General features: G+C 46.5%; 1 protein-coding gene across 1 annotated transcript in view; it reads right to left on the bottom strand.

Annotated features, from left to right (window-relative positions):
• The window catches only part of LOC137430121 (uncharacterized), a 57,917-nt gene extending 37,204 nt beyond the window's left edge, over window positions 1-20,713 (bottom strand). The window contains exon 1 of the mRNA XM_068120696.2: window positions 20,634-20,713. Within this exon, the coding sequence (XP_067976797.2) occupies window positions 20,634-20,685 (52 nt within the window). The 5' untranslated portion in view covers window positions 20,686-20,713. The remainder of the gene's footprint in view (window positions 1-20,633) is intronic.
• Window positions 20,714-24,495: the final 3,782 nt, after the last annotated feature.

Raw genomic sequence — 24,495 nt, 5'->3', positions numbered from 1 at the left:
AGGAAGAGCATTCACTATCTCAGAGGCCTTCCAAAACAGCGGTTGGTCAAATGTGATGATTGCTGGCATGTTGTGTTTTGATGCAAGTTTGCTCAGGTAATCAAGAGTTGACAAGATGCAGGTTTTGTCACCTGGGTTCATATCAATCATTGGGAGAAACTGTATTGAGGCTTTCCCTGGGTGATCACACTCCTCATGCAGAAAGTGCATCATGCCTTGCCAATTTGGTGCACTCTTTTCGAAGCAAAATGACATCTCCCATAATATGTCAATTGGGCGATCACAAATTGATAACAAAGGGAGGGGCTGAAATTTGAGGTTGTGGTTGACGTGCTCTGCATAGCGGTAATCTATTATATTGATCTTCGTCAGTTCGACGAGCTTCCTGTCAGACATTTTCTTTCTAGATATGATGTGGCTAGATTGACGCCCTGGTGTAATAGCTGCTATCATGCCCATCCCATGAAAGGTACCCTTTCCATCCAACGTTATGATGTTGTGGTCCACATTGTCTCCAGCAAATAACAAGGATGTATCAAGAATGTCGGTGTCACCTCCAAACACATCCGGAGCAAGAGAAGAGGCTGCATTTACTTCAAACCATTGCACTTCGGAGTAAGATGAGGAAAAGCCAAAGGTTGATAGACTATCTATCAAGAAACGAGACCTATACAAGTGATGCATTTGCACTGCAAGACCAAGCTGCAATGGTGCAATTACAGCCCTTGGACGCACTGCTTGGATGACTGCTTGGATGGTTTTGTGACATTTTTATCATGTCAAAATTTTTTACTTTCCCATGGTCCATTTCTGTCCAACTTTTGATATGTTCCTAAGTAAGTCTTAAAATATAAGGAAATGCAATAAAACTAAAATTTGCAATTTTTTTGGGGTACGGCTGTTCTGGTTGTATATTGACCCGTCTACTAGCCTAGGGAGGGCTAGGATAATGATAGGGATTCAGGGAGACCTTAGGGACAAGAATTAAGTAGTGACACCTGAACTGTAGTGGGGACGTAGAGAGTTCAGGTGGTTGTTAAAGAAAAGGGTGTGCATAGTGTAAAGGGACGATGAGGGAAGCACGAGTTTTAGGGGAAATTAGTTCGGCAGATTATGCTGTGTGTTGAGGAATTGTGTTTGAGAATGATTGGAATTGAATATTTGGGTGTGAGAACAAGAGGTGTGTGAATAAAAGGTGTGGAATGCATGGTGTGGAATAAAAGGTGTGGAATGCATGGTGTGAAGGATTGAATGGGGGGAGTGGAACCCATTCACAAAAGCCCGGGGGGCGGGGGGGGGGTGTAGTTTAAAGCTAGATAGAGGGCATAGGTAAATTGCACGGATATTAACACCTGTGGTGCTGATGGTAGAAAGTAGTGTTTTGTGAGGTGCAGGAGACAGTGAAATGGCTGGGCGTGTGGCTTAATTGGTGAGTATGGTTATTGAGGCACTCCGTTGCTGGTAGCTTATCGGCCAGGTGAGGCCGCAGGTAGGCTCTGGGAGCCAGTCAGAGTAGTTGTTCAATGAGACCCGAGGATCCAGGAGAAGGACCCGGGTAGCCCAATGCCAGAGAGGGCATCAGAGGGGTAAAGAGCCAGGGAGGGCCTTCCCCAGTTAGGGTAGTTGGAAGGAGCCGGCAAGCTCGGGAGGTGGCTTCAGTGATGGTGGGGCACAGGTAAGTAGACCTGCTGGTAGAGCCACACGACCCAGCCCCGAAATTGTGCGAGGGCACAGTGAGAAAATTTGTTGGGTGAGACCCAAATTCAGGAGGGCACCACAGTGTGGGCAATGGGAATTCGGGTTCTTAGAATCACATAGTTTAAAGCGGCCGATTGGCAGGGTACGACCCCGGGGAGTTTAGATGTGTAATGTTATCAGAGTAGTTAGGATGTGAGATCCCTTCGCACCATCCACAACCATTCACCGAGGAGGACGAGCTTCACACCGTAAGGCTCTGTAAGCTGTTTGGAAAGTAAGATGCATCATGACGTGAGGGAAACATTGTTTTGTTCCATCCCTTCCTCCCTGGGAGAACCTGGGAGGGATTTGGGGACGAATTTGGCGTTAGAGGGGGATATGGGAGACAAGACATAGAGACGAATTGTAACTACAAGGGGGGCTAGGATAGTGTAGCCAACGGTGGGGGGTACGTACGGTTAGGGACGAGCTTGCTCCACTCACTCTGCCGCGTCCCTCGCACCGCACCAGGTATGGTGGTGCCTGGTCACCTTGTTTTTCGTGTGCCACTGTCTGCTTTTCGGTTTGCTTGTTACACCTTGTATTCCTCCCTGCCCCAGGACCATTTGGAGGTCGACCTGTGCAGCACCTAGCTGCCAATCCATCTTGTACCTATGGACCACAAAGCCTTGTGGCCCCGCACCTCTGCTGTGCAGCATCATGCTGCCAATTCATCTTGCACCTATGGACCACCTGTTGGGTGGCATTCGGACCAAGCTTCGGACCACCTGTTGAGTGGCACTGATGCCACGCAGTGGGACCACGTGACGAGTGGCCCTGTTTGTGAATAAAGAAAGTATGTGCAATTGTGTGCACTTGTGAAGATGTGTGCCATTTGTGAAGACTTAGATGGCCGTGATGTTCAAATGGCCTGTATGCCGGTCAGGGCCAGCGGTTTTTGTTAGCCCGCACACACAAGACAAGAAGATGCAAGATACAATCAGCAAGTGCCTTCATTTCCTTCCTCCATTTCTTTCCTCAAAGTGCAGGTCCTGGGTTGTTGTATTGTAAATAAAGGTTAAGTTCTGTGCTTGTAAATATAAGAATGTGCCCACCGGCTATGTGTTTAGTTTAAAAATTCCGGAAATGCGTGGATAGTTGTGGGTGTGAGTCTGTTAGATTAGCTGCTCAACGCATTAGGAGGGACATATCTAGAGTAAAAAAATGTCGCACACATGGGTCAGAGTAAATGTTAGGGGGATTACATCTATGTGTCACATTAATGGTAAGAGTAAATTGCATGCCAGACTCTACCGGTCGTTCCGACTGAGGTCGACTCGGGACGAGTCTGGTCAGAGAGGGGGGTCATGTTGTGGTTTTGTAAATAAAGGCGGCCCCTATAGTTAGTTGCACCACAACATGTAGCCTCGCTTAGTCAGTTATTTGTTATTAAATGTGAAGTATAGTCTCCTTCCCAGTGTTAGTATGCGTTGAGGCAGGTAGAGAAAGGGTAGGCCTCATTGAAGCCTGGAATGCCATGTCATGGGCCTAGGACAAGTCGAGCAGGCCCGAGGGAGGAGCTGGAGGGCGTGGCTGGTAAGCAGCGAACAGCCAATGGGAGCTAAAGTGAGTGGCCAATAACGGCGGCCAATGAGAGCTAAGGGGAGTGACTAATGAGGGGCTGTCACGACACGTGACCCCCGGCGGTCAGTGGATGCCCGTGGAACATTCTAGTGGGGCTCCGGGGGATATAAAACCTGGTTCGGACCCCCGAACTCTCTCTCTCTGGCCCTGGACTCTGACAACTGCTCTCTGGCCCTGGACTCTGACGACCGCTCTCTGGCCTGGGACTCTGAACGCGCTCACTGTCCTGACGACCTCTGCCTGGACTCCCTGCACGTGCGCTTTGCCTCGCTGACTTTGGGACACGCTCTGTGGATTCCTGTTACGTGCACTACTGAAATCGATGTCCCTGCCGCGAGCATCCTTGGGGGGGACCCGCCCAACGAGCTGTCCAGGCGAACTGCACCAAGCGGCCGCGCTTTGTGGCATCCCCCTCTTCCTCCCCTTCCCCAAACGAGTCTGAGGGCCCTTGTCTGGGACGTGAGTAAGGCTGTTAAGGTTCTCCTCTGTGTCCCTTTTCTATAACCATTGTACATTTGTGAATAAATCCTGTGGTTTGTTTCCAACTTTGCCGTCTTCGTCCCTTCACCATTGGCCTAGCATTGCACGAGTTAAAACCGCTCGATCGGGTTCATAGTGATTAACGGCACGAGTTACGCGACGCACAAACCGCTCGGGCGTACCATACCAGCGTGACTCATGCGAGGTTCAGCCCCCGTCCTCACGGCTGCGTGTGTCGAAGGCACTCGGGTTGTGACCGTTAACCCTTCCATGCGTTAGCTGTGGGTTCGGCGGCTGGAATTGCTTAGCAATCCGCCCCCACGAGTGTAGAGTGGGTAGCGGCCTCGTGGACTCGAAGCTCGAGGGGGAGCAGGGCTTAACCCCCCCTCAGTACAAGCTCGAGATCTGCAACAATATATATATATATATATTGTTATGAATTTGGGGTAGGGCATATATAGATCCAGGTAGATCAGCATAGGTAGGTGCTTCGACTGTCGTGATAGGGAACCCCACATGTAATAAGTTTGTTTCGGCGGTTTGTCGGATTAAGTGTATATTTGTGATCATACAAGGATGATCGTTGTGTTAGATAGAGTAGGGATTATGCTAATTCCACTGTGTGTCAGACCTGGTTATCATTCCATTGTCCCGTATGGCAACGCACTGTAGACATTAGTTAGGCCCATTATCGCACACACTACTTAAATTGCCTTCCGCCACATTAACGGTAAAACCCACCGGAAGCCAGTTCAGGGCACTGCTGATACAGCCACACCCAGCCACATCACCAGCTTGCATAGTAACACGTCGAGCTCAGGCAGGCTGAGGCCACACCCACCTTGCGTGATTGGTCAGGGGCGGGGCAAGAAGAAGGCCGCCGATTGGCAGAGTAGGAAGGACTCATGATTGACCGGGGGGAGGGCCGAGTAAGAATCAGGCCACCGATTGGCAGAGAAGGTAGAAGAAAGTGGGAGAATGAATGGCCACGGACAAATGGCATGAGGGGAGGAGCACGAAGCGCTCAGCCAATGGGAAGGAATGGACGTAACAGGGAGATTCGAGAGATCAAGAAGCGAGGCAGGGATTGGGGAGGAAGAGAGCTGACGGCACGAGACGGCCAGTAAAACCTCTCGCTCATGGACATTTTGTCTCTTCCCTTTGCCCTCTTGCTTTGGACTGTCCCTTTGCGCTGAACCTTCTCTTGCATTCGGCCTTGGTGGAGGAACGAAGAGTTCAAAAGACGGTGGAGAGACAGAGCGCAGACGATTCTCCTTCCCTGCATTCACGTGCGAACGACGAGCGTACGAGCGAGGCTCGCCGCTGGAGCGTGACAAGCCCAGCGCGAGCGACGCACTCGGTGAGGCCTGACGGCACACGAACAAGGACGCATCGAGGCCTGCTTCCCGCTGGCCAGAGCCGCGTTGGACGACGATGCTCAAGCCGACGATCCCTGACGATTCCTGACTGCAGACAGATATAAGCTCGCACCATAGAACACAACGGTTTCTTTGATTAATTCTTCTCCTTTGTCTGTTGTTGAAGTGAGGTGTGTGGGATCCCAACCTAGGTTGTAGTATTTAACGTCACGTTCTTTGTTATCGGGTTCCATAATAAATATTCTTTTTGTACACTTTAATTCCGCCTCAGGTTGAGTTACTTTTTGCAGGGTGAAGATGCCTGCGCCGGCCGTCCAGGTGAGTCGGTATTCTTCATTCCATCTCGCGTATCATTCGCCATCAATTGGATAACGCCTCAAAGTAAGCTCAATTAGCCAGCCGTGGGTGCTCTGTCTTAATAGGGCCATCCACAAGACAATATATATAATTATATATATATATATATATATATATATATATATATATATATATATATATATATACACACATATTGTTGCGGTTTTTAGAACCCTCCACTTTGTAAATATTTGTAATAATCCCTTATAAATAATCCCCTGTAAATATTCCCATTTTTGTGTAAAGATCAAAGGTCGCACCCCAGTTAGGCCATATTGCAACACGTAGGACACGATTGGCTCTTCTTTAGTTATTTCATTAGTATGTATTTCAGGTAAGGATCTGTTTCCAATAGTTGAATCTGCGTTGTATTAATCAAATAACCTAGGCCCCTTTTTCCAATCCTATTCATTTTGTGGTGTAGCCTCCCTCCAAATTGTGTTCCCTTGCTTGCCAGTAGCGTTTGCTGCCTTTTGATTGTTCCTGCCCGCCGCCATAAGCCTCGCAGCCGAGTTGGAGAAAAAGGGGGAGGAGCGGCCAGGAACGAAGGCATGGCCCCTCAACGCACCATCAAGGGGCGGACCGGTGAGCGCTCGCGACCACTCAGGGCCGAGGCCAGCTCACCGGTAGGCGTATCCTAAAGGCAAGCGGCTTTATACGTGAGTGGGCAATATAAGCGGCTGCGTGGGACTACTTCAAGAGATGCGCAAGGGAGGTGCCCGGGTGAACGACTTGAACAGATGAGAAAGGAGTCCTTGCTTGCCGTTTACGAACTATTGGAGGCGCACAACTGGCCAAAGGATAAGGGACAATTTATTACGTACGCCGCGGCCCAGTCTCCCCCCCCCCCCCCCCCCCGCAATATATTTGTCTGCTCACGTTAAACGCCAGGCTAAGCTGCTGGCCGCTCATTGCCGCAGTATGAGTGAACACCCGGAGCGTGGAACGGAGCGCGAGGTCGGAGCCGGACCTCACCGCCTACCATCGACGCCTACCTACCACCTGCCCAGATCCTTCTCTTCCTTCCCACCACCACCACCACCTTTTCGTGTAAGTGTGTTTGTTCTGTCCTGGGCGTGTTAATTAAGAGTGTTTAAGGATTGCCCTGTGTCATTTTATTTCCTTCTTTTGTATATTCTTCCTCTTTCGTTTCCTCTTCATTATTGTACAATAAATTCTGTGTTCTTCCTTTATCTGATTTCTTCTCATCCGATCGCTTTCGTCCTGTCCCCAATTGAATACCGGTGGCACGATATAGGAACCGCTTCTAATCGGGTCTAGTCTTTGTTAACGGCCTGAGTCGTGGCTCACTTTGCTCGACATGTCCATTACAGCCGCGGCTTGGGCGGGGCTCATTTCCTCGCTTACCGGGATGCGCTGGTAATTAGGTAATAGGAGCAATTGGCTTACCACCCTATTCAGCGCTGACCGGAAGTGACGTCATAGCTCCAGGACTCGGGCGGCCAGCTTAATAGACGAGGGGATTAAACCCCCCTCGGTAAGGGGAGCGCCGTAATCCGAGATCCGCAACAATTGGTGTCGGGGAGTGGGATAGGACCCGAACCAAATTTCTTATAACATCTAAAAAATTTGCTCAAAAATTAGGAGCGGCCGAAATTATTTTTAACATCCAAATTGAGTCGTGCCATGGATAGTCAAGGCGGTCGGATGCCGGTGGGGGAGAATGAGGAGGTAAATGAGGAGGTAGAATCGACCCAGGACCCCAATGAAGAGGTGGGAGAAATGGAGGAGGAAGATAACGAAGGTGTGGTAGAGGGGGTTGCAGGCGTGCAAAATGGCGGCACCTCGCACGTGGCCACAGCAGCACAAAATCGCGGTGCCTCATACGTGGCAACGAGGGCCGCGCCCGCTGCACAAATCGGGGGGATGAATGTGCAGGACCTCATGGCGCAGATTCATGCAGCCATACAAATTGAGAAATGAATTGAGGAATGATATGGGAAGCAAATTTGGGGGATTAGAAAACCAAATCAGAGGATTGAGAGACGGGTTGAGTAATTTGGAAGATAGAATGGGGGAGCGATTAGAAAGCCAAATTGAGGGGCTGGAAGGCAAATTGGGAGGATTAGGGGGCCAATTGGAGGACGTGAGTAGCCAAATGAACGAAGGGTTAACGGGGCTGGAAAACAGAATGGACACTCGGGAAAATCAAGTGAAAAGAATGAAGGATGGGTTAACGGGGTTTGAGGACAGAGTGGGTGGCCAGATAAAAGCATTGGGGAGAGACATAGACCGCAGATCGGGTGGAAAGGTTCCGGGGGTACGCGACGAGGTAGCGCGGTGTTAGAAGCGCGGAGAAAGCAAGGTGGAGCAAGGCACAGCCGGGTGGACCGGGATAGAAATCGCGACCCGGGATATGGAGAAGCCGGCGACCGCCGAGGTAGAAAAGGAAATTTTATTCGAACCAGCGGTCATCGAGGGAAAGGAAAAAGAAATCGAATCAATTGAAGCAATAGTGGAAATTGGGTTGGAAGAGACGCCGGACTTAGAGGTAAAGCACTCGCAGCAGGAAGAAATGGAAAATGTGCAAAGTCCGTGCTTGCACCATGATGCCGTGTTTAATCCTTATAAAGATTTGCAGGTGTTGGAGCGAGGAGGAAGAAGAAGCGCCAAGGTGAGTAGGTTGGTATATGGGGCGAAGAGATTTTTCGGCAAAGTGTTTGTCGCGAAAAGAATTTTCGCGCGCTTGGGATCGCGAAAGCACCCGGGCGTTGGTGGAAGGTCCTTGGTGTGCTGCGGTACGAATGGCGCGCGTGTGAGGAAAAGGTGTGTGAAGGTGAATGGCGCACGTATGCAGATGGCGCCGGAGCGCTAGTGTGTTACAGTGAGTGAGAATGAATGCACGACAGAGTGTGATTGTGACACGGAGAGTGAAATGGATGGAGAGAGTGTGCGGGGACGCACACCTGAGTTGGTGGTGGAGCGCGTGATGGGGAGTGTTACAGAGGATGTAACCGGAGAGTGTGCGCAGGAGTTGGCGCGAGAGTGTGCGGTGATGATTGGGTGTGCAGAAGGGTGCACACCCGTGGTGAGTGTTACAGAGGATGTAACCGGGGAGTGTGCGCTGAGTGGGTATGTGCAAGAGTGCACACCCACGAGTGTTACAGAGGACGTAACGGAGGAGAGGTGTGGAACGGAGGTGTGCATGATAACAGAGTGTGCGAGGAGAATGGATGCGCGAGAGGAATGCGTGGGATGTACGAGCGGTGTTGGAGCGCCGGGTTTGGTGAGTGTAAAAGGGGTCGCGTATGCGTGCGAGCATGTAAGGAAAGCATCGACGTTGACCGGGACAGCGTTTAGGCTGACGGATAGCCGATGCGAGCACTCGGTGCACGGTGCTCTTTTTGTGTTGCGGGAGCCAGCAGGGATCGGTGTCGCGTCGCTCCTGTTCGGAGCCTCGTGCACGATTCGGGCCGGGCCCCGCCCTGCGCGGTCGAGTCCGTGCTTTGCCAGGCAAAGCAGGCGGCCCGGTTCGAGAGGAAGGAGGAGGGGTCAGAACGGCGCCCCCTTGTGGTGGCGGCGCTCCACCCGGGTAAGGCTGGGCCATCGCTCATGGGAGCGCAAGGGCTTGCGCCGGGATGGTGCCTTGAACCTTGGCCCGAGTAAACCTCCTCCCCTGAATCCGAATGCCAGACGGACCCAACCTGCAGGAGACCAAACCACCCGTATTCATTGCTCGGCTTCACAAAGCCGAGCTTTAATGATGTAACGACGCACCGAGGCTCGTAGTTTAATGGACTGATGGTAGTAGTAATAGTGATGGCGAATGGTAGTTTTACCATTCGCCTCACATCTGAGGGGGCAAAGGAGCTATAGTTTTATGGGGTATGGTGGTGAAAACCTAGCCAGGGAGGGCTTGGTTATTGTTAGGGATCTAGAGTGACCATAGGGGACAGTAGATTTAAGTAGCGACATCATACCTGTAGAGGGGACGTAGAGAGATTAGTTGGATAATAATGACGAGGGAGTACTTAGTATAAGGGAAGATGGGGAGCACGAGTTTCAGAAGGGAGTAATCAGCTTAGATGATGCTATGTGTTTGGAGTGAGTGATGAAATGAGAAATTGAACGCGAGTATTTGTGGTGAGCATGATGATTAGCATGATATTGAGTGAATGGTCCTGGAGGAAAGGAGGGTGCAAGTGCCACCAGGTGTGCAAGTGCCACCAGGTGTGCAAGTGGAATACAGGTGGCAAGTGAGAATGGAGTATGGAATAGATGGTATGGAGTATGGAATGGATGGTGTGGAGTGAGTAGTGTGAAATACGTGGAGTGGAGTGGTTGGTGCGAAAGAAGTGGATGGGGAAGGATGGACCCCTTCACGAATACCCAGGGAGGGTAGTTTAAAAGTAGGTAGAGGGTGTCGGTAAATTGTGGTGGAGATTGACATGTGTGGTGCGTGTAGTATTAAGGAAGCGTGTGATTGGTGCATGAGTAGAGTGGAATGGCTTGGCGTGTGGCCTGTTAGTGAGAAAGATTAAATGGGCACTCCGCCACTGTCAGTCTGTCGGCCAGGTGAGGCCACAGGTAGGCTCTGGGAGCCAGTAGTGTTCAATGGGGCCCGAGGATCCGGAGGACGGACCCGGGTAGCCCGACGCCAGAGAGGGCGGTAGGGGGTGAGAGCACTAGAGGGCCTTCCCCAGGTAGGTTAGGGTAAGGAGCAGGTAAGCTCGGGAGGCAACTACAGTGGCGGAGGTGTGCAGGTGAGCGGACCTGCTGGTGAGCCACACGACCCAGCCCGAAAATTGTGCGAGGGCACAGGGAGTAGAATCGGGGGAGTGAGACCCCAAATTGGTGAGCACCACGGTATGTTCAATGGGAGTTCGGTTCTTAGAACCACATGGTGTAAAAATGGCCAATGGTTTTGCAGGGAAAGACCCCGGGTAGTGTAAAGTGTGTTTAATGTCATTTAGAAGGTAGTTAGGATTGAAAGTCTCTTCGCACCACCTGCATCCACTCACCAAGGTGACAGGACTCCACACCACCAGTTTGTGCAAATGTCTGGTATGTAAGACGCATCATGACGTGGGGGTGACATTGTGTTTATGTTCCATCTCTTCCTCCTTAGGAGGGATTGATGAGGAATTGATTAATGGCAAATTTTGGGTCATCAATGACGAATTTGGATTAGGGGAGATATGGGGAAGACAGGATGTTAGCGACGGATTTGTAAACTGTGTAAATACGGGGTAGGGGCAAGGGTAGATTAGGTGACAGGGGGGGAACATATGGTCGGGACGAGCTTTCTCGGCTCGCTCTCCTCTGCACCTCACCTCTGCATTATCTTGTGTTAACGTGTACTCTTGCGCCCTTGCACCCCGCTAACCCTGCTTTGTTTTCCTTCCCCACTCATGGACCGTGGTCTTTGTGTGCTGAGGGGAAAGTGTGCAGGTGCTCGCAGTTGTGTGCCCGTGCCCTCGCTGCTGCCTGCCTGGACCGGTATCCCACTTTATGGACCGCACGTCTTGCGGCCTAGCACCATATGGACCACATGTCTGTGGCCGAGCACCACACTCATGGACCCCACGTTTTGAGGCCTGGCACCTCTGCTGGGGACCGGCCGTTGTGGCCAGGGAGATCTTGCTTGCGGAACACGGTTGAGGTGGCACCTAAGCCATGCAGGTGGACCACCCTTAGTTGGCCCCTGCTGGCCATAATTCAAAAAAGGGGTGGACCGGTGAGCGCTCGCGACCACTCAGGGCCGAGGCCAGCTCACCGGTAGGCGTATCCTAAAGGCAAGCGGCTTTATACGCGAGTGGGCAATATAAGCGGCTGCGTGGGACTACTTCAAGAGATGCGCGAGGGAGCTGCCGGGGAGGACGACTTGAACAGATGAGAAAGGAGTCCTTGCTTGCCGTTTACGAACTATTGGAGGTGCACAACTGGCCAAAGGATAAGACACAATTTATTACGTACGCCGCAGCCCAGTCTCCCCCCCCCCCCCCCCCCCGTGATATATTTGTCCGCTCACGTTAAACGCCACGCGAAGCTGCCGGCGGCTTGTTGCCGCGGTACGAGTGAACACCCGGAGCGTGGACTGGAGCGCGAGGTCGGAGCCAGACCTCACCGCCTACCATCGACGCCTACCTGCCACCTGCCCGGACCCTTCTCTTCCTTCCCACCACCACCACCACCTTTTCGTGTAAGTGTGTTTGTTCTGTCCTGGGCGTGTTAATTAAGAGTGTTTAAGGATTGCCCTGTGTCCTTTTATTTCCTTCTTTTGTATATTCTTCCTCTTTCGTTTCCTCTTCATTATTGTACAATAAATTCTGTGTTCTTCCTTTATCTGATTTCTTCTCATCCGATCGCTTTCGTCCTGTCCCCAATTGAATATCGGTGGCACGATATAGGAACCGCTTATAATCGGGTCTAGTCTTTGTTAACGGCCTGAGTCATGGCTCGCTTCGCTTGGCGTGTCCATTACAGCCGCGGCTTGGGCGGGGCTCATTTCCTCGCTTACCGGGATGCGCTGGTAATTAGGTAATAGGAGCAATTGGCCTACCACCCTATTCAGCGTTGACCGGAAGTGACGTCATAGCTCCAGGACTCGGGCGGCCAGCTTAATAGATGAGGGGATTAAACCCCCCTCGGTAAGGGGAGCGCCATAATCCGAGATCCGCAACAATATATATATATATATATATATATATATATATATATATATATATATATATATATATATATATATATATATATATATATATATATATATATATACATATTGTTGTGGTTTTGGGAAACAATAAACAGTAATGGCAACCACCATACAGGTCCCTGAGAATAGTTATTTCATAGCAGACCATTATCTTAGTCCTTTTCCCTTATTTCGGGTTATTATGTCGTTATGCATTGGGGAAAGGAAAGATAGGTCTTCCACTCATAAGGGATATTTTACCAGGCAATGCACCAGGCTAAAAGGCACACCATGGTGTCCAGGCTCAAAAATCCACCAATCAGGGCCTGAGTCACTATGGGTGAGCTTGTCGGGTGGAGTAACGGGCTCCACCAAATAGGGAGCCAGGACACCTACAAGCTCCCCCCTCCCTCCCCCACCCTCGGCGAGGGTAAACAAATGGAGATTGAACACGTTTTTGCACTCTCTTGGTTTTTGGACATTGTGGACCTAACATGTGCCTGTATTGTCTCTCTCTCTGGCCGCTCTCTCTCGGCCCACTCAGCATGTGGACATTTTGCTCTTGGATGGTCTCCCTCTCGCAGGCCTCGACACCTGCATTATTCGAGTCTGGGCCTGTCTCTTGTGCACTCACCATGTGTCTGCAAGATTGCTAGACCCTGGGCATGTCTCTCTCTGCTGGGTTCACTGAACTCGTTTTTGACTCTTCGGCCTGGGACATTTTACATCTTGCCACTGAGCACATGTGCTCCATTCTTGGGCCTGGATTGTTCACCGAGCACGTGCCTGCATTACTCTCTTTCACACCGGACGTTGTGGCTGAACACGTTTTATTGCCACTCCTCTTCGCTTCGGACTTTGTTCATTCAGCATGTGTTCATTATTCTCTGCTGGCTGCCGGACTCCCTCTCGGTGCACGACCTCATCTGCCCTTGTTCAAGCTGACGATCGAACTCACTCTGCCTGTCCGTGTTGGGATCGCTGTTACCTGCTCGTGCTGCTTGGTGGAGACACCGGGACGGGGCGTCGCAAGGAGAGGCATCTGGAACACCGTGGCCTTTGTGCGAACAGTAACAAGTTTTCAACGTTTGTTCGTCCCTCTCCCCTCCCCTGTGAAAGTGTGCTGGGTCCATGTGGTGTTTATTCGTAGTAATCGTAATAAGGCGTAGAATAAGCTAAGTTCTTGCTTCTCATCCGTTTTTCTTTCCGATTGAAATAATTACAATGTAAATATTTGTAAATAAATCAAATCGCTAAACGTTTCCTTTCTATCTGTCCGTGAATGTCTTTTCCTCCATTGATCCACCATTGTTTGCGCCCAGGTTAACAATTGGTCGTAACGGAATTAGCATTAACCCAGTGGTTACCAATGGTTTTTGCCCAGCTGTCCAATTTGGTACACTGGACGTTACGTACGTTACGTTCCCCGATTGAAACCGTCATGTGGTACAGGTAAGCTATCGCGCCATGGACCAATTGGGGTTCGTAGTTGCTGATTCGCAACCTGCTATGCACGAAGTTATTTGTGCATGGCAGCCGCAGGTCCGATATGTTCGGGAGGGAACAGAGGTTAACCCCCTCGTAGTAAACCGGAACCCTGGGTCGTAACATATTCGGTGTTCAGGAGTGGGATTCCGCACCACACCGTAACAATATATACAGTCACGTGAAAAAGTAAGTACACCCCATGTAAAGTTTTGACTTTTTGAACATATTTCAACATACAGCTATTTGATCTTCATTTCAACAATATTGAAAGATAAAGGTGATATAATATAACAAATATCATGAAACATTTACATTGTGTAGTCCATTGTATAATTTAAATAAACATGAATGCAAATTTCGCATGTGGAAAAAATAAGTACACCCCGACATTTATCACTACTTCAAATACCTAAAATTAGAATCAGGTGCACCAGCTCATGTGCAAATGATTAGAACGTCGTTAGAGAAGATCTTGGAGGAACCTGTCTTATTTAAACCTCAGACATTTCGTTTTGTTTGCTCTTTGTTGTTGAAGTGTGTGGTGTCACCATGTCTAGATCAAAAGAGCTCTCTGAGGCCTTCAGAAAGAAGGTTATAGATGCCTACGAGTCTGGGAAGGGATTTAAAAAGATGTCCAAACAATTTGAAATCAATCATTCGACTGTCTGGAAGATCATCTACAAGTGGAGAAGATTCCAAACAACTGCCAACTTGTTCAGGCCAGGCCGCCCCAGCAAGTTCAGCCCGAGAGCAGAACGCAAGATGCTGAAAGAAGTCTCTAAGAACCCCAGAATGTCATCACGGGACCTACAGGTAGCTCTTGCCACTGTTGATGTCAAAGTGCACGAGTCTACCATTAGAAAGAGGCTGCACAAATTTTGATCTACATGGGAGGTGTGCCAGGAGGAAACCGTTGCTGTCCAGAAAGAACATCAGGGCAACACTAAAGTTTGCCAATGAACACCTAGGCAAAGACCAGCACTTCTGGAACAATGTGCTCTGGACAGATGAGTCAAAGGTAGAGCTATTTGGCCACAGTACCAGAAGACATGTTTGGCGAAAACCAAAGACAGCATTTGACCACAAGAACCTGATACCAACTGTAAAGCATGGTGGTGGAAATATTATGGTTTAGGGCAGCTTTGCTGCATCAGGGCCTGGGCAGCTCACCATCATAGAATCCACTATGAATTCTTAATTGTACCAGAGGGTGCTTGAGGATAATGTGAGGCCATCTGTCAGAATGTTGAAGCTCAACCGAAGGTGGACCTTGCAACATGACAATGACCCTAAACATACCAGCAAATCCACCAAGTAATGGCTGAAAAGAAAGAAATGGAGGGTTCTGGAATGGTCAAGTCAAAGTCCGGATCTAAATCCCATCGAGATGTTGTGGGAGGATTTGAAACGAGCTGTGCATGCAAGAAACCCCTCAAACGTCGCACAGCTGAAAGAATTCTGCATGGAGGAGTGGGCAAAAATTTCTTCCAGTCGATGTCAGAGACTGATGGACAGTTATATGAAACGCCTACTTGAGGTTGTTTCTGCCAAAGGGGGCAATACCACCTATTAGAGCCAAGGGTGTACTTACGTTTTCCACATGCAAAATTTGCATTTATGTTTATTTAAATTATACAATGGACTACAAAATGTAAAAGTTTCATGATATTTGTTTTATTATATCACCGTTATCTATCAATATTGTTGAAATGAAGATCAAATAGCTGTATGTTGAAATATGTTGAAAAAGTCAAAACTTTACATGGGGTGTACTTTCTTTTTCACGTGACTGTATATATATATACTTAGAGTGATCCAGAAACTCTGGGCACATTTTGAAGAACGATACCTGCAATAAACAACTAAGTTTATTATTGTTCCTTGGTGCAAAACAAAACATGATTACTCATTAAACAGTTTAATGATCTAATCAGTCTAATATACATGAAACAGATCAGTTCAAATGTTCAAACTGCTTTCATTCATTGATAGCTGTAGCCATGACGAAGCACTCTGACACGCAGTTCTGCATGTTTCAGTCGTTAAGGCAGCAGTCTCATTATGGATGAATTGTTTCAAGTATCTAAGGGTCGTAGTATTCCTCGTATACATTTTGTGTTTGAGGAAACTCCAAAGGAAGAAATCACACAGTGTTAAATCACAAGACCGTGGCGGCCATTCAACCGGACCATGACGGCCAATCCATTTGGCTGTAAAAGTTCAAATCAAGGGCCTGGCGTACACTGGCAGCATAATGAGCAGGCGCACCATCATGCATGAACCACATTTGGCCATCATTGAGTGGAAATACATGCTGCTCCAACATTAGAAGATAATTTGCAGCATTTACATTTTCTTTGAAAAATATTGGTCCAACAATGCCTCCAGAAGAAAAGCCTGCCCAGACAGACACACTAGCTTAATACTGGACGTTGTACTCAACAGTAAATCATGGGTTGTCTCCTGCCCATACCAGGCTGTTATGATGACTCACAGAACCAGATAAAGTAAACTTGGATTCATCTGACCACAAGATCCTGTTCTGCAAATCATTGTCCATATCCATTAACCCAAGCAATGTCTCACATGCCACATGCGCCTGTCAAAATCATCCTCAGATAGTTGTTGAATTAATCTGGGTATGTATGGTTTCACATTAAGGTATTTTCATATTCTTCAAATCGATGATCGGCTTATGTTGGTGACGTTTGATAAACGACGAGTTGATCATGGTGTGTTATTGTCAAGTTGTTGTTGAATGACCACTCTGCTTTCCTTAGTTTGAGCAGTACAAGGCCTACCTGGTGACTGTTTTGGAAGAATGCTGCAGGTTTCATCAAACCGCTTGTTTATTCTGCCGATGGTTCTTCTATCAATTGCGTCGGTGCCACATTCTTTGACAAGTTGTTTGTGAACTTCATCCGAATTTTCAGATACAGAATACAAGTGTACAGCAAGAATTTTCTGTCTCATGATATCCTCCATCATATTAGGGCGTCTAATTCACAATGAACTTAACTAATGCAAAGACAAACACATGCAGCCCAGTGAGCGAATCTCACCCCGATCCATATCACGTGATGCACCTCACCCTGTTGTGCATCACGTGATGCCTGTGCGTGTTGAAGCCGTCACATCTATTTCCGAGTAATCATGTTTTATTTTGCACCAAAGAACAATAATAAACTTCGTTGTTTGTTGCAGGTATCGTTCTTCAAAATGTGCCCAGGGTTTCTGGACCACCCTGTGTGTATATATATATATATGTATGTATATATATATATATATATATATATATATATATATATAGATATATATAGATATATATATTGTAAATGATAGCACACTATTTCGTTACGGATGAATTGTTTCAAGTATCTAAGGGTCGTAGGATTCCTCGCATACGTAGGATTCCTCGCTCACCATTTAATGTTTGAGGAAACTCCAAAGGAAGAAATCACAGGGTGTTAAATCACAAGACCGCGGCAGCCATTCAACCGGAACATGATGGCCAATCCATTTAGCTGTAAAAGTTCAAATCAAGGGCCTGGCGTACACTGGCAGCAAATGAGCAGGCGCACCATCATGCATGAACCACAGTTGGCCATCATTGAGTGGAAATACATGCTGCTCCAACATTAGAAGGTAATTTGCAGCAGTAAAACTTATATAAGTAATGAGCAGTGAAACTATTTAAAATTATTTATTAATAGCCTGACGTTTCGAGAACAAACTAGTTATCTTCCTCAGAGGCATTGAGTGTTATGTTAACCTCTATGTTCCGTTGGGGACGATTCACGTCATGGATTGGTCCAAGTCCCTGCCAATCACAGGGCTTCCCTGCATTCAAATGACTGCCATTTTTTACGTTGTAATTGATTGCGTAGTGCTTTGTATGTGGGATGTAAGTCGATGTGTCAGTTGATGGAGTTCTTATCAGAGTACCAGGCCTCGTTAATCTTGTGGTTCACTCTCAAATATCCTGTGCCAAGAATCGTGGTCTGATTCCATGAGAATGTGTGTTGGTGTGTGTGTATGTGTGCCGCGAGCAATGACAACATGCTTTTTCTTCCATACATACAACACACTTCTGAAACCTCAAGCCGCATTCTACGTGAGTACAACATCAACATCACACACAAACCAGCATTTAGGCAGGCATTTAATGGCTTTCGCGGCTGCAAATTTTAGCCGCACTATAATCGAGAGCACAAGTCAACCCCGCGATTTATAGAACCAAGATGCTTCATTAAATCTATTATTGAAATTAGCAGATTGGCTCAATATGGCATCACCAGATAACATCCCCCACAAACATTGTGCAGAGTACTCACCCCTCTCGCAGCTACCCACAATGCTCGCATTCCTACATATACTGACTGTGTCTTGGGTCTCGATCTTTCTTCTCGCCCTGTTGCTTTGACCTGCATTTTTGACTCTCGCTCTGCTCATCGTTCAATCATGGCTCCCAAGCGCAAGACTAGTGCAGGAGATGCGTCGATTACCAAGTGGCAGAAGAAAGTGATGAACCTGAGCCAGAAAGTGGAGCTGCTTGACTCGCTTTCGAGAGGAGAGAGTACGGCCTCTGTGCGCAGGCATTATGGCGTTAACGAATCCACCGTTTGTTACATACGGAAGAAGGAGAAGGCGATTCGTGAGAGAGTTTCAGCGAGCGCTGCATTGAGTACGAATGTGGTCACTCATGTCCGGAATGTTCACATGGAAAGGATGGAGAAGACTCTCAGCACATGAATCGAGGACAACACGCAGGCGAGGGACTTCATGCTGAAAAACATGATGCTGAACCGTTCCCTAAACCCGCTCACCAAGGACGAGTTGGATGCCATTACAACGGTTTCTGAGGTGAAGGAGGTTGGCAGTGATGAGGAAGAGGTCACAGTCCAGTTCCTGGGTGAGGTGCTGCAGGACATGCGGGCGATTGCAGACAGGTTGCAAGATGCTGACCCAGTCGTGGCACAGTGCCGTACCACAAGTTCAAGTGTGGCTTGGATGATGTGCTGCTCCCATTCAAAGAGCTGCATCAAAACCTGCGGCAATCTGCCAGGCAGCTCTCCATTACGCATTTTTTCCGTTCTGCTCCCGCCACCTCAAGACCATCAGCAGCATCATGCTTCATGGTAGGGATGGTGTTAGCTTTGTGATGAGCTGTGCTCTGTTTCCGCCAGATGTGGAGCTTTTCATTCAGGCCAAAGAATTCAATTTTCATCTCATCAGACCACAAAATATTTTGCCTTATCTTATGCTTTCAGTCTTTCACGTGCCTTTTTGCAAACTCCAGGAGTGCTGTCATGTGCCTTTTTCTCAAGGGTGGCTTCGATCTGGCCAATCTCCCATAAATCCTAGATTTGTGAAGTGCTGCAGAGACTGTTGTCCTCCTGGCAGGTTCTCTCATCTCAGCCAAGGGACTCGGTAGTTCTGTCAGAGTGGTCATTGCGTTCTGGTCACCTCCCTGACCGAGATCCTTCTTGCCTGGTTGCTCAGTTTGGTCGGACGGCCAGCTCTAGGATGAGTCTGGTTAGTTCCATATTCTTTCCACTTCCTAATGATGGAGTTACTGTGCTCTTGGGAAGTTTAAGCCCTCTAGGAATTTTTTTATACCCTTCCCCAGATCTAAGCCTCCTCACAATTCTATCTCGGAGTTCTACGAACAGTTCCTTGGACTTCATGGTAAAATTTCTGCTCTGACATGCACTGTCAATTGTGGGACCTTATATAGAATGATGTGTTTCTTTCTAAATCATGTCCAATCAATTGAATTGCCCATAGGTCGACTCCAATCAGGTTGTAGACACATCTCATGGATGATCAAAGGAAATTGGATGCACGTCAGCTAAAATTGGAGTGTCATAGAAAAGGGGTAGAATACTTATGCAAATTAGATATTTCTGTATTTCATTTTTAATTATTTTGTAAACATTTCTAAAAAAAATATTCCACTTTGCCATTATGTGGTTTTATGTGTAGATCAGTGACAAAAAAAAATCTCAATGTAACTCATTTTAAATTCATTCTGTAACACAATAAAATGTGAAAAAAGTCATGGGGTGTGAATACTTCCTGAAGGCAGTGTATACACATATACTAGCAAGGTACTCGGTCATGCCCAGTGTTGTTCTAATCCTGTTGCCATTTTGAAGAAATCAAATTTTTTTTTCCTATGTTTGTTGGGACCTAAAACACTTCCCTGCACTCACTATGGAATGGGGTCGAGGATCATTTAATATTACCTTTCACATTGCTACTAAGGCTGAGGCACGATAGAGGCATTTAAAAAATCCAATTTTTAAAAACTTTTCTAAAAATGATTTTTACATAAAACACTCTGCGGCACTCACAGGTGAACCTCTGAAAGTTTGATGAAGATCCGTTTGGCCATCTCTGAGAAAAATGGACATACACACACACACACACACAAATGCACACATGGGTATCCAGCGTTGCCCAGTCTATTTTTTTGTAGGGGTCTAAAACACTTCCCTACACCCACTAAAAAATGGGGTCCCTACACACTTACCTACACCCATGACAAAGCGATTTAAAAATACCCCAAAAATCCAAAATAATTTCAAATTTTTCAAAAAAAATTGTTTCTAATTTTTGTTTTTGCCTAAAACACTCCCCGGGAATCACTGATGAACCTCTGAAAGTTTGACGAAGATCCGTTCAGCCATCTCTGAGACAAAAAGTGACGCACATAGACCACAGACAAACGGCTCTCATATCAGACTATAGATTATAAAAAAGATACTGTATGTGTAGGTATACACTCTAGCAGAAATTCGACCGTTTAAACACAATGTAGGCGAACACGTGCAATAAAGTGAACATTTTGATCAAATATTTCACTTACAAATAGGAAGAACAAGTTACAATATATTACCTCCATGCTGCACTAACAATAACACAGATTGTGCTGTACTTTGATTAAATACCTGTGTTGGAACCGCCATCGGCCATTGTCCGGGCCAAAAACATACACGCCATTGTGACGTAAAACTGATTAGCATCAAACGGTTGCATAGTCAATGTGAAAAAGAGCACTTTTAAAGGTTTTTATGTGTTCATTTCTGATGTCCTCCTGTCGATTCCCACCCCTTTGCCTCTGCACTCTTCTATTACATCACTACTGATGAGCTAATAACCTACTCCTCTTACCCTCACCTTCGAGCTCATACTTCCCCCTCCATATTGGGTTACCCTCATCATTCACACATATCTATGCCAACTGAACAGCGTGTACTCTCATTCCAAATCAACAGTGGGCACGTAATTGACATAATAGTTGCAGACATTACAGAGATCGAAAACCTTCCTCCAAAAAACAAATTTCTGTGCAAAGTAATGTGCTAAGGTGGTATTTTGTTGGCCAACTATATTGAATTAAAGCCACCTCTTCAGATGTTTTTGATGGGTTTTTTTTGGGTGGGGGGTTTCTTCCACACACCTCTCCAGATGTTTTTGATGGGTTTTTTTGGGGTGGGGGGGTTTCTTCCACACACCTCTCCAGATGTTTTTGATGGGTTTTTTTCACATTATTTTCCTTCCACACACCTCTTCAGATGTTTTTGATGGGTTTTTTTCACGTTATTTTCCTTCCACACACCTCTTCAGATGTTTTTGATGGGTTTTTTCACATTATTTTCCTTCCACACACCTCTTCAGATGTTTTTGATGGGTTTTTTTCACATTATTTTCCTTCCACACACCTCTTCAGATGTTTTTGATGGGTTTTTTTCACATTATTTTCCTTCCACACACTTCTTCATCTGTTTTTGATGGGTTTTTTCACATTATTTTCCTTCCACACACCTCTTCAGATGTTTTTGATGGGTTTTTTCACATTATTTTCCTTCCACACACCTCTTCAGATGTTTTTGATGGGTTTTTTCACATTATTTTCCTTCCACACACCTCTTCAGATGTTTTTGATGGGTTTTTTCACATTATTTTCCTTCCACACACCTCTTCAGATGTTTTTGATAGGTTTTTCTTCAGATTATTTTTCTTCCACACACCTCTTCAGATGTTTTTGATAGGTTTTTTTGGGGGGTTTTGAGATTTTTTTTTCTTCTACACTCATGTCTTCAGATGTTTTTGATGGGTTTTTTCACATAATTTCCTTCCACACACCTCTTCAGATGTTTTTGATGGGTTTTTCACATTATTTTCCTTCCACACACCTCTTCAGATGTTTTTGATGGGTTTTTTCACATTATTTTCCTTCCACACACCTCTTCAGATGTTTTTGATGGGTTTTTTCACATTATTTTCCTTCCACACACCTCTTCAGATGTTTTTGATGGGTTTTTTCACATTATTTTCCTTCCACACACCTCTTCAGATGTTTTTGATGGGGTTTTTCACATTATTTTCCTTCCACACACCTCTTCAGATGTTTTTGATGGGTTTTTTCACATTATTTTCCTTCCACACACCTCTTCAGATGTTTTGATGGGTTTTCTTCAGATTATTTTTCTTCCACACACCTCTTCAGATGTTTTTTTTGGGGGGGTTTCAGATTTTTTTTTCTTCCACACTCATGTCTTCAGATGTTTTTGATGGGGGGTTTGTGTGGGGTGGGGGAGGGGGAGTGGGGTTTCAGATTTTTTTCTTCCACACGTCTTCAGTGGTTTTTGAAGTTTTTTTTTTCTGATGTAATTTTTCTTCCACTCACCTCTTCAGATGTTTTTGAAAGATTTTTGGGTTTTGTTTTTTAGATGTTTTTATTCAACACACATCTTCAGATGTTTTTGATGGGTTTCTTTGTTTTTTTGCAGATGTTTGTTTTCTTCCACACTCACTTCTTCAGATGTTTTTGATATATTTTTTTCTGATTTTTTTTTTCTTCCCCACTCACGTCTTCAGATGGACGTTATCAATACATGCACCAAAACTGAAATGCAGAAAACGATGAAAACGAACACCGTGGTTAGAAAATTAGTTCCAAGAATCAGGGGTTTGTGGTGTGAGGAAACCCTTGAATAAGGACAAACCAGGAGTGTTTCCATCAGTGGTTAAAGTGACTGATAAGGGATTGAGCCAGCGGTTCATATTTAATGGGAACATAGTGGAGGGGATAGAACAATTGTGTCTATTCTGAAGGTCTGAAACACCTGCAGGTTGATCATTTAGGGTCGAGATTGTAACCCATGCAAGACATCTGAAAGGCCAGGATGCACAGCTCTAGGCCATCACGCCAGTCAATTGATGAAATGAAATCATTTTCATAATTACAGTTTTTCTCCATTGTTTACACACTGGAACTGGTGCTATGAACCCAATGAACAAAACCTTCTTAAGTTAATGTGCAAAAAGAAAGACTTTTTTTTTCAAAACTATAAGCACATTTCACTTGTTTTTCACACAAATTTCAGTCTCATTTAACCCCTTTTCCAAAACACCTCACACAATTCTCCTCATTGGGCACAATCTTCATGAAGGAAATGTCTTGCTTGTGTTCACATGGAAAACACTGCCATTCAAAATGTAAGCTTCAATTACCAGTTGAACACACACTCCTCACAGGTCAGACACAAGTTCATTTGACTATTCAATCAGCATTCAGAGGTTCAGCGCAAATAAAAGGGCTACAGGTGAGCTCTCCTGTGTTGGAGAACAATGGCTGACAACATTGTAGCAAGAGGGAGAGAAAGGGTGAGAATGAGACGAGGTGGAGAAAGAAGAGCAAGAAGGGAAAATATCTCAGACGAGTTCCGGGTGACTTTGGTTGACCATTTGGTCAACCAAGATTTGACCCTAAGGGAGGCAGGGCAGAGAGTTCAGCCAAAATGAGCCGCTTCACTGTGCTTCTGTCATGCGGACATTCAGAAATGAGAATAGGTGAGTGAAAATTGGAGTAATCTACACTCTACTCTGTTATTTACTGTAACATATCACTACAATACACACTGATTACTATGATGTACACTACTGCAAGTGGACCACACTACCAATGTTTCATGCATCATGTAAGAAATTAGAAGGAACATCGTTGGCCATCGTGTGTTTGTAGAAGTCCCTGGCCAGCGTGGGGGAAATAACATTCTCTGTGCAGCCCTCAGCAACCAGGGGGTCCTCCATCGCCATGCCACACTAGGTCCATACAATACTGCACATCGCCTCACTTTCCTTGACACTCTCCGCAATGGTCTCATCCCATCTGATCAGAGAGAGCAGGACGGGCCATAGCAGCCAATGTATGTTGTCATTTGGGACGTCAGATTCCACCGGGCTGCTCTGGTCCGCAACTGGTTCGATGAAAGCCAGAGTTTTTCATCTCTGTATCTCCCTCCATATTCATCTTTTGTAAACCCAATAGAGGAGTTTTTCTCATCATGGCGGAGGAAGGTGTACCACCATAACCCCCACAACCGTGTGCCCCTACTCCAAGCAATGGAGGAGGTATGTGGGGTTATACCCACAGAGTCATGTCATGGGTGGATGCGTCATGCCAGAACATATTTCCCCCACTGCTTGGCCAGGGAAAACATTGCTTATGATGTCTATGAAAGTCTCTGGCCTAATCAGGAGTAGACACAGGACCCTGAATGATTTCTTATTCTATTTTTTGTTTGTTTTTATTTATTACTTGTTGCCTTTATCCTTTTTTTTCTTCTTTTTTTTACAGCATAGCCCATAGGACAAAGCAGTCTAGAACAGTGTTTGTCTATCCGTATGCATGTATGTACAGTCACGTGAAAAAGTAAGTCCACCCCATGTAAAGTTTTGACTTTTTCAACATATTTCAACATACAGCTATTTGATCTTCATTTCAACAATATTGATAGATAAAGG

Source organism: Myxine glutinosa, chromosome 6, assembly GCF_964187855.1.
Source record: "Myxine glutinosa chromosome 6, kmMyxGlut1.1, whole genome shotgun sequence".
NCBI lineage: Eukaryota > Metazoa > Chordata > Myxini > Myxiniformes > Myxinidae > Myxine > Myxine glutinosa.
This window is presented reverse-complemented; position numbering and strand designations above follow the sequence as displayed.